Raw genomic sequence first — 10,344 nt, forward strand, 5'->3', positions numbered from 1 at the left:
TTCTTTATTCACTGTCTACTAAAACATGTTGAACTTACAGTATGAAAATGAAAATATAAAAGTTCTGTTAATCATGCATGCATGCAGACTGTTTCTACAAACATTTGTGAGAGAATGGGCTTGGTCCCTTAGTTCCAGTGAAAGGAACTCTGAATGCTTCAGCATACCAAGAGGTGTTGGACAATTCCATGCTCCCAACTTTGTGGGAACAGTTTGGGGATGGCCCCTTCCTGTTCCAACATGATTGTGCACCAGTGCACAAAGCAAGGTCCATAAAGACATGGATGAGAGATTTTGCCGTGGATGAACTTGACTGGTCCGCACTCAGTCCTGACCTCAACCCGATGGAACACCTTTGGGATGAATTGGAGTGGAGACTGAGAGCCAGGTCTTCCCGTCCAACATCAGTGTGTGACCTCACACATGTGCCTGGAAGAATGGTCAAAAATTCCCATAAATGCACTCCTAAACCTTGTGGAGAGCCTTCCCAGAAGAGTTGAAGCTGTTTTAGCTGCAAAGGGTCCATCCCTGTCCTCCTCAATGATTGCCCTTGCCATAGCTGATAATGTTCATCACCTGAGAGTGTCACAGTGTATCATTGACATTAAGACTACAGTATAACTCCAACACAGATGTTACAGATGATACTGGAGTCACCTGACCTGATCATTAAGGTGCATCAGTCGCCACAAAAATGTCTTACATTTAGTCTTGGAATGATGACCATGCACAACAGTCAGCCAAAAAAAAAAAAAAAAAAAAAAGCACTGTAAGGGATTTCACTCAGACACTTTCCACCAGAGGGGAGAATCTGATCTGTCACACTGCCAGCTGTTAACTCTTGTTTGAACTTGACACATGCTATGTTTACATGGTGATCTATGTAAACTCCTATGTGACGATCTGCTGCTGACAGAGATTTGTCTTTCATTCTTCCTCTTTCCTTTCAAACTCAGTGGTGAAGAAAGCACTAAGAACACTGCACTTGAGAGTTTTTTTTTTCTTTTTTTCTTTTATCAAACTCCCTCTCCAATGTTTACCTGCCCAGGGCAGATAGTGAGTACATTTAAACTTCATTTAAGTATTTCTGTTTTATATTACTGTTGTAATCCACTATTTTATTCAATTGTTATATTAACACATTACCTTTCACATGAAGATTTTACATAGAAAAAAACCACAATAGGCTAGAGATCAGAGCAGGGACTTCTCGGTTTGTGACTTCTTACAAAAAAGCTTGTTTGGGCTCCTAGTTACATTAAGATGTGTGTGAGTCAGCTTCACTAACAAGACTGAAATAACCATTTGAAACCAAAAGGAGGTGAACGCATTTGGATATTTTAACACAAACGAATATCGGATTTTTGTTTTTAACCCTTTTTTATCTCCCATTAATCATCTTAATTAATCAATTAATTATCTGAAATGATGGGAAGCACTAAACTAAACCAGCCAACTGCATGTAAAATAGTTCAAACTAACTCTGCCTCGAGCAGTACAATTTTAGTACATTTTTATACAGTGCAATGATGTCATATGTTACAATACATTCCTTACAGGGGCCATTTTATTCGTAGAAAGATTTTACTTTTGACACGTCGTGCTATTTGATGTGGTATGCATGACTTTTTCTTGCAATAGTATATTTTTTACATTGTTGTGCTGAAAAAAATCACCACCTGTCACATACTGATGCTTTGGGCTTGAGCTTTGAGCATCAGAATTTGATGAGGTGGATACAAGACACAAAATTCTGCTTTTGTCACAAGCAGTTTTCCTTAAGTAAAAGATCGTAATGGCTCTTCCAGGAGTTTATAGAGAGCTGGTACATAACACAATTAAAGTCGGCTGCTGATCACATACTGTGGAAACATTACTTATCTTGAAGCTAATCTTTTTGCTCACTGTTTGTTTTTTTTTAAATAACTTTAGATAAACGTGAAGCAGTAAGAAATTGTGAGCCGTGTGAACACATGCGCAATGAAGCTATGAACTGCAGTTAGTTCACATTGGACAGCTGCTGATCATTAATTGATACAAAGGTGAAATCCTTTATCAATTAACTTAAATAAAAAACGTTAAATAAAAAGACCACACCTCTCCTGAGCAAAAACCTTTTTTATTTCTTGTTGAAAGGAACTTGGTAGAATATTACAGCAGAACACACGACTGAAACAGCTGCCATTTCACGTAACAGTACAGGAAGAAGGATGTAGTTCAATCTCATGTGTAATATTATATATAGTATATTTATATCAATAGAAAAGAAAAAAAAAACTATTGCTCCCAGGTGTTTTGTTTTTTCATATGGCATTTCTGCGTTTGTTGTGTTGAAGTGGGTAAAGTAAAATTCAACAAGAGGTTTACACACCAAAGGAAGTGGGACAATGAAAGTGACATTCCCCAAAGCATGGGAACCTTGTGGCCTTTTTTCATTATTATTATTAGGCTGAGAAGTAAACTTTTTTTTCCATTGCAAGAAAATAAAACTTTAAACCGCTCTCAAAAAAATGGATAAATACCATCATACAGCAATCAGAATACGCAAAAGAAAAAAACACAAGGCAGCTCCGCGTAAGAGCAGGCATGCAAAAAAAAAAAAAGATCATATTTTTAAAAGGAGCACTAAAGACAAAATGTTGATGATTGCAGGTGTTTGCGTCGTATGGCAACTGATGGAAAGCCAGTTTGTGACAAAACATGGTTAAATGGTTGGACTGAAACGAGGGGACAGCTCGATGCTATGTAAAGTGAACTGGAGTGCTGAGTGTTTGCTGACAAACTACTTCAAAGAAGTCGTTTCTAGAAATTGCTATAACATACTGTGTTATCAATTTGTTGTACTCTTCTTAATTTCCTCTAAGGAATAAAAGAAATGTTAGGAAAAAAAGCAGGTATGAAATATCACCCTGGACAGTTGCATCCAAGTTTAGTGTTTTAAATAAGCCACTTTAGGCAGCATTATCTAATAAATGTCTCATATTTCTAAGACATAATTCAATATATCTCTTTTGAAAAATAATTCTATCTATACTTGATCTTTTTAGTAAGTAAATCTCTTCCAGTATATATTTTTTTTCTTTATTTTTTTCTTTTCTTTAGGTACAGCACCCTCACTGTGGGTTGTGTTTTCCAAAAGCACCTAATTTTTCTTACAATCAGACTGAATGTTGCTTCAGTCGTCAATGGTCTGAGTTCAAGATTAAAGGATCCAAATGGCGCACTCTAAATACGTCAACAAGGTCAATTCCCTTGAGACCTTAGCTCAAGCCCGGCAATATTAAGCTTTTAACTCGAAAAAATTGTGACCAGTGCAAGAGGCCTGATCTCACTGCGTCCCCTTTGATAAAAAAAAAGGTCGCCGGGGTCAGACGTGGGCCTGCGTCTCATGAGACATCATCAGTTGCCACAGACGTCTCTGCTGCAGCAACTGGCTGAGCAGCTCTGCACCCAGGACCTCTTGAGGATGATGCACAGGCACAGGTTAATGCTGATATACCCCAAAATACTGAGACAAAAGAAGCAACGCGTGAGCATGCCTCACCACATTTCAGCTATCGGAGCAGAAATTTAGCACCTGAGGGATGGCCCGGGAGGGAGAAGGACAGGGAAGGGAGGAAGGAAGGAAGAGAGTGGGAGGTCATTTTGGACTTATTTGGATTGTCCATGGAAATCCAAATGAGTCCTGTGCTTGTAACAGATCACCTTACGGGACCTCGCTGGGCCGAGCGGATGTCCTGCGATGCCAAGGATGCCCCCTATAGCTGAGTCTGTGGCTCCGGGTGTTGTGGGTCTGTCTTGGTAAGCGGTCCATTACAGGTCATTTTAGACGAAAACACACACAGCCATGGTGAGTGATGCAGGCGCTCTGTCTCACTCCCACTCTGCACCTGCTTCTGTGAGTATGTCACACTTCCTTTATATCATCACAGACTACAGGTCAGCACCAGGTGAGCTCTTACCATTGGATAACAACCAGGAAGTGAGACTGGCAGCCTGCTGCTGTGTCTTGAGCACTGTCAAACTTAATTTGCTGGGCTAGGTGCTTGACCTTATCAAATAGACAATCAATATATATATATGTTAAGATAGATATATATATAGTGACATTTTTTATACATGTTTTTATATCAATGGGGAATCTCATACAGGAGCTGACTTCTGCAGTCTGCACTCATTTAGCTATAACATCCACCTAAACTTTAGAACATGATTCTCTTATATAAACAGTAATTTTCTCAGTCAAATATACTTTTTTTTTTATCCGTTTGTTTTAGCATTTTAAAGTTCGATTCGTCATGCACAGAATAGTCGTTCCTCTCTCTGTTTCTCGCCAGGCTTTGCATCATGTTGTCAGCTTCATCACAACTAAGTTAGCCACCTCTCCATCAATCGTCTTCCACGTCGTCGCCCTCAGACTCCTCTCCGGCTCTCCTCTCGTACATCTTATCCCGGTGCCGCTCCTGGATCTCTTTCATTTCCTCGGCGTAGCGGCTGAACGCTCCCCCGAACTTACCCCAAGCCTTGAAGGGGATTGTTATAGAGTTTCTGTAACTGGGCTTCACTTCGCTCACCCGCAAGAAAACTCCGTACTTGTTGGATCCCACGTCAAAGAAGAACCGCTTGGAGTCCACCATGATCGAGGTGCCCTCCGGAAGCTCGCTGTAGCCCCCGGCCCCTCCGCCGCCGGACAGCTCCTCCTCATCTCCGCCGTAGTCGTCTATCAACTTGGCCAAAGCGTCGCGGAACTCTATTAAGCCCTGGGCCGGGAGTGCGATGGTTTGTCCGGCCTGCAGGCCAGCGCCGGGGATGCCACCCACTCCCACTCCGAAACCGGGGCCTCGGTTGACGGTCTGTCGGATCCGGAGAAACCGACCCCGCTGGTTCTCCTTCAGATCGAGGTAGTATTTTCGGTTCTCACGCACCAGGAACTCGCTCTTCAAGGCCCGTCTAGGCCCGGTGTCATCCCCACCGGAAGACTGAGCGATCTGCTCCGGGGTGCTAGGCCCAAGCTGGGCGTAGTGCTCTATGAAATCCCCCAGGTAGTCGCGGAACTCTGCCGCAACTGACATCGACAGGGTCAGCCGACTTTTCGAGCCCCCGGCGCCGACCTCGGCGATTTTGATGAACCGGCCTTTGGCGTTCTGCTTCACGTCAAGGTAGAAGCGTTTGTTCTGAATGTCCAGCCGCTTCGAGGCCAGCTCTTGGGTCTCCGAGTCTCGCTGGTAATGCTGAAACCCGCCGCCTCCTCCTCCCCCTCCGCCGCCGCCGCTGCTGCTGCCACCGCGCTCACTGCCACTGTCCCCATCCGCCATCTTCGCCACCAGCAGCCCGTTTCTCTGCGTATCTTTGACCCCCACCCCCCCTTGCATGACGAGCTCGCAGAGGAAACCGGACGCTGCCTGCTGAGCTCTGATTGGCCGCTTCAGCCGTCAGTCAAAACATCAGATAAAGTGCTTGCGTCTAATTCGCCAATCGTCCTGTCTGTTATTAACCCATAACCGCCTCCTGTATGACATTCGAGTATATATTATATTTGCAATACATACCAGCACTCCGTGTCACTGTTAAAGTTGTGTACTAACATATAATTGCAATGGGTAATTTGTCCTTTGATGATTTACTGTTACCATTACCAGTTCCCCTGTGCAGTCAGTACAAAAGTACCTGTATTTGAAGACGCGATGAGTGTCCTTGTGCTGAAATTTAGGAATTTAATTCAACAATGGCCTCCTGATTAGGTATTTTGTGCATTTTTGGGACGGATGCCCCTGGAAGGACACTCAACTCACAGTCCCGCCTACTTGTTGGTTTCGTGCGCAAAGGCAGGCTCGGTGTTCTTACGGTGGGGGATGGGTGAAGGCTCTGCAAGCCGTTTGGCGATTGGTCGGAACAGAGATTCGAAGTAACAACACGCCCTCTGATTGGCTGTCTAGACTCCCACGAGGGGTCTCATCCAAAAGATTTCCGAAAGGGTTTATTGTTTCTTTGCTTTCGGGAGCTGAAATTGTTTGCTATCTGCTCAGTTCTACAATCAAATAAAGAGACGGAAAAATGGTATGTGCGCCTCGGCGAATATTAAATGTAACATCTGGGGTATCGGTGCATTAGTGCTGTAATTAATTTGCTACTGTAGAAAGTGTTGTTTTGAATGGAAACTGAGGAAATTCGAGCAGAAGGTGTGTGGTCAAAAAGCTTGCTAAAGAGCTAACTGTCAGCTAACACGTTAGCATTGCCAGTAGCGCGAGAAGTCTGAATTTTGTTGCCTTCCCGTTAGAAGTGATATATTTTCCGCGATGGGTTGTATTTCGGATAGTTAATCTTTTACAGAAACGAAGATCTTCATTAGAAGTATGAATCCGGTTTCATACTAATGTGTTTTTTCACTCGGTGTAGCCCGAGCCCCACTGAAAGGTGGATTAGCAACCATTAGCAACCAAGAAGCTAAGTTTAGCTATTTCATTAGCTTAACGGTTGGTTCACTGCTCATAGTTGACCGTAAGTCGTTCACAATATCCCCATAAACAAGTAAACTGGAGTAAAATTCCGTCTATGATTTCTCTGTGCCTGGCTTAGTTGACTTTAAGGCAAACTTTTCTCCTGTTGGAATTTTGTGAATGAAAACTCGCAGATGACCGTCTTAAAGCGGCGCGTCTGTTTTATGTTTGTCGCGGGGTCTGTGGCAGCAGCCCGCTAACATCATCTCATGTTTTTTTGTTAGAACGAGTCTGTTTTTAGTTTTCTCACCTTAATGTGGTCATTTATTTTTTTTATGATTTTATGCGGACAATCTCTGGCAATAGCGACTGATGCCGCTCTTCTGTGTTTATGTTTTACCTTGATTGGCGGGAAAGCAATACTTGTTTAATCGGCATCTGTTACCCATTGACGTGCTTATGCAGTGTGTCTAGTGTTGACTTTCTTATTCGTTTAATTTAATTTTTCGTCACTGAACCACTTCATCAGCTATTATTTGGTTAAATTTCATTCAAACATATGAAGAGATGCTGTTTAGTTCTTGTTATACAGGGCTTATTCTTTCAAAAAAGTACAAGCACTGGAGCCTCACATTTCTGCTTCAGTTTCTTTGTCTTGCTTGTCTGTTCTAATGGGCTTGTTTGTTATTTTAACCCATGCAGGCTGGTGGCAAGGCAGGAAAAGACAGCGGCAAAGCCAAGGCGAAAGCAGTGTCCCGCTCTCAGAGGGCTGGGCTGCAGGTAAATCTCTTTGGTTCCTAAACGCATATGTGGTTTTATTGCATATCCTGTGTGCCACCCTTCCTGGTCACAGAGGCTTTGCCCTTTTTTTCTTCTTTTTTTGCTTGTCTCAAACCACTGTCTTGTGTCTGTTTCCTGCCAGTTCCCAGTGGGTCGTATCCACAGGCACTTGAAGACTCGCACAACCAGTCATGGTCGTGTAGGAGCCACAGCAGCTGTGTACAGTGCTGCTATTCTTGAGTACCTCACTGCTGAAGTAAGTGTTCCCCAGTTTTAAGCATGTTTATTAATAATGTTGCATACTGTTAATCACGACATGCCATGTTTCTGTGTGAGATGGTGCGGTTTGCGTCATTCATGGTCTTTTTTTCCTCAGGTACTAGAGTTGGCGGGCAATGCCTCCAAAGACTTGAAGGTGAAGCGTATCACTCCCCGTCATTTGCAGCTCGCCATCCGTGGTGATGAGGAGTTGGACTCCCTCATCAAGGCAACAATTGCTGGAGGAGGTGAGCTGGCAGTTCCCCCAAACAGAAATCTGCTTATTTATATATTCATTGTCTTCATTGTATGTGCATCATATTCTCTTTGGTGCCGCAGTGATCTGCTCACATCGTTTGTTACATTCAGTAGAAATTTTATTCTTCCGATCACAGCTGCTTTTGCATTAAACATTTGGTCTCACTAATGTATTCTTCTGTTTTCAGGTGTCATTCCCCACATCCACAAATCCCTCATTGGGAAGAAGGGCCAGCAGAAGACTGCATAAATGCCATGTTGACCACAAATTTCGGGGCTTGGGCTTTGATAGGACCAGGAGTTCACATTTGTTCTTTTTTATTAATATTATAGCAAAAGAAGAGTGATTGTTAGGCTTTGTGTTGTAATATTTTCCCATAACTAGAAAAAAGTACAGAAAATCCCTTAATGACAAAAAAACCCTTTGTATGTTATTGTAGTACGTTTGACTGGGGAGTTCATGATTATTTCAAATGGTGACAGTGAATTTGTTTGATTGGCCTGGGACTCTGTAATGTTTTATACTGAAAAAAGAAATTGTTAAAACCATTTTTTATATAAAAACTTGTTTTGTGGTTATTTTCTTGAAGTTACAATATTTACTATATTACAAGTTTTTAAGCAGATTGTTTTGGACATCAGCATGGATAACAGCTAAATGTGAGATGGTGCTTTTTTTTTCCTCTTGACTTACTGTAATATTTTGAACTGCACAAGGATAGTGATGTATTAAAAGTTGAATTTTTTACATCAAAGTGAAATATCTTTGAAAACTACTTATTGCAACCTCTGCTACCTTCTTGTGTTGTTACTAGCAGTTTAAAAATGTATTAAACGCTGCTGCGATCAGGATTCTGATCTTGCAGTGTTTTTGCCTCACTGTGGAGCCGTCTGTCAGGTACATGCCACTGCAATGTGATTGGTACCTTGGTATATGGAGAAGATTGAACATCTGGCAGATGTGAACCATATCAGTACTTTGAAGTGTACCCACAGTTCCTAAATGTATGCACAAACTGAAATGTCCCATCCATAACTTTTTTTCAAGTTAAGAAGTCAAGAGTCTTTTCTAAAAGCTGTGTTCAGGGAAATGACGTATTTTATCTTTGAATAAATACCCGTTGCATGTTATCTATGGCTTCGTTTGAAACTAGTACTTGACATTCATTTTGAAGTTGTGTAGTATGTGATGTTTGACGTGCTTCAGCTGTCCAACAGCACATGGGGCGGGGGTAAAACAACGCTGTCTGTTTGACAGAATAGTTGTCAAACACATCTGGATTATTTAAGCAAGATATAACTTCAGCAGGAGAAATTAATTTCATAATTTAGAACTGTTGCCTCAAGTGAATTTCTGTGTTTTATAGAATTGCTCACTGTTATGCTGTTTTAGTTTAAGAATAGAGTATACTTTAGTATACTTAATTTGACTAATTGAGTCATAACTTGGTAACCTGACCATAAAATGTGACATTTCTGACTGAGTAGCCACATGATTTGTCCTGCAGCTTTACAATGTGCCAGCAGGGGGAGCCACTGGCGTTTACAACAACGTCTCCTTACTGTTGCTGGATTATCAATAGGTACTTTGAAAACTGAGATGAACAGCATATAATGTTATGGATACAATATATTATTTAAAAATTATATATGGCTAGGGGTCTGCCTGCTACTTTTAAATTTAATTTTCATGGTTCAAGACTATACTATTTCATACATAAAATAAATTATAATTATTTGCACTTGATGAAAATACTTATTTTTCTGCTATTAAGCATGATTGTAATTTAAAAGTTGAGGGATTGGGATTTGAAATGAGCTTCTGCTGCCCTGAAACAGATGTGAAAAAAGTTAAAACTAATAAAATAGGATTAGAAAACAGATAATATAATTATGAAAACTCTGCTGATTGAAAACTGGATTGCGTGTTCCTTCAGTAGTCTGCAGCCTGCCTATCCGACCACTTTCTCAATACACTCAATTCATAATTGTATTGATATGTCGAGGTGTGTTTTCATTTAAGCAAAACACAACCTGTCTGTCTCTCCTCTACTGAGTCTTACATGTCTCTATGTAAAACCTACCAGCAAGACCACAAATACAAGGACCAGACTGCTGTACAATTTGTTGAGGTTCAGAGGATGACGCAAATGCACAAATCCTGACATAATCGATCAGAAAGATGGAAATGTATCACTTTATATGAGCTGCACGGACACACACACACACACACACACACACACACACACACACACACACACACACTGAACTGTATGCCTCAAAGGCATTCATCTGAACAACTTTCACATTCCAGTGACGTCCTAGAGCAGTTTATTCAGTGTGAACAAGGCCAGTTCAGCCGCTTGTTGAGAGAATCATGTAATATATTTTATATATATTGTCAATATCTGCTGCTCAGGGCTGAAATATGTCAGTTGTGTTCACACTGTTAGCCTTTTATTATATCAGTTGTGTTGCTATGGTAATTCCTCTGAAGGCCTTTGGTGCTGTTGAGGATGCTTAGAGCTGTTTGTAGAAAAACAAGACATTGAAAGACTTCACTTTCGCTGACATGACAGCCATTCCAAGTGGCAGGAGTACAGCTGAAGAA

General features: G+C 41.5%; 2 protein-coding genes across 2 annotated transcripts; one reads left to right on the plus strand and one right to left on the minus strand.

Moving 5' to 3' along the window:
• Positions 1–2,100: 2,100 nt before the first annotated feature.
• LOC119019305 (transcriptional activator protein Pur-beta) lies at positions 2,101–5,351 on the minus strand. The gene has a single exon (XM_037097762.1). It carries the CDS (start codon positions 5,313–5,315, stop codon positions 4,389–4,391), a length of 927 nt encoding a protein of 308 aa, XP_036953657.1. The 5' UTR covers positions 5,316–5,351; the 3' UTR covers positions 2,101–4,388.
• Positions 5,352–5,903: 552 nt separating this feature from the next.
• LOC119019306 (histone H2A.V) lies at positions 5,904–8,864 on the plus strand. Its single transcript, XM_037097763.1, has 5 exons — positions 5,904–6,057; positions 7,140–7,217; positions 7,360–7,473; positions 7,594–7,723; positions 7,922–8,864. Exons 1-5 carry the CDS (start codon positions 6,055–6,057, stop codon positions 7,981–7,983), a joined length of 387 nt encoding a protein of 128 aa, XP_036953658.1. The 5' UTR covers positions 5,904–6,054; the 3' UTR covers positions 7,984–8,864.
• The last annotated feature ends 1,480 nt before the right edge of the window (positions 8,865–10,344 follow it).

The sequence above is a fragment of the Acanthopagrus latus genome, chromosome 5 (genome assembly GCF_904848185.1).
Source record: "Acanthopagrus latus isolate v.2019 chromosome 5, fAcaLat1.1, whole genome shotgun sequence".
NCBI lineage: Eukaryota > Metazoa > Chordata > Actinopteri > Spariformes > Sparidae > Acanthopagrus > Acanthopagrus latus.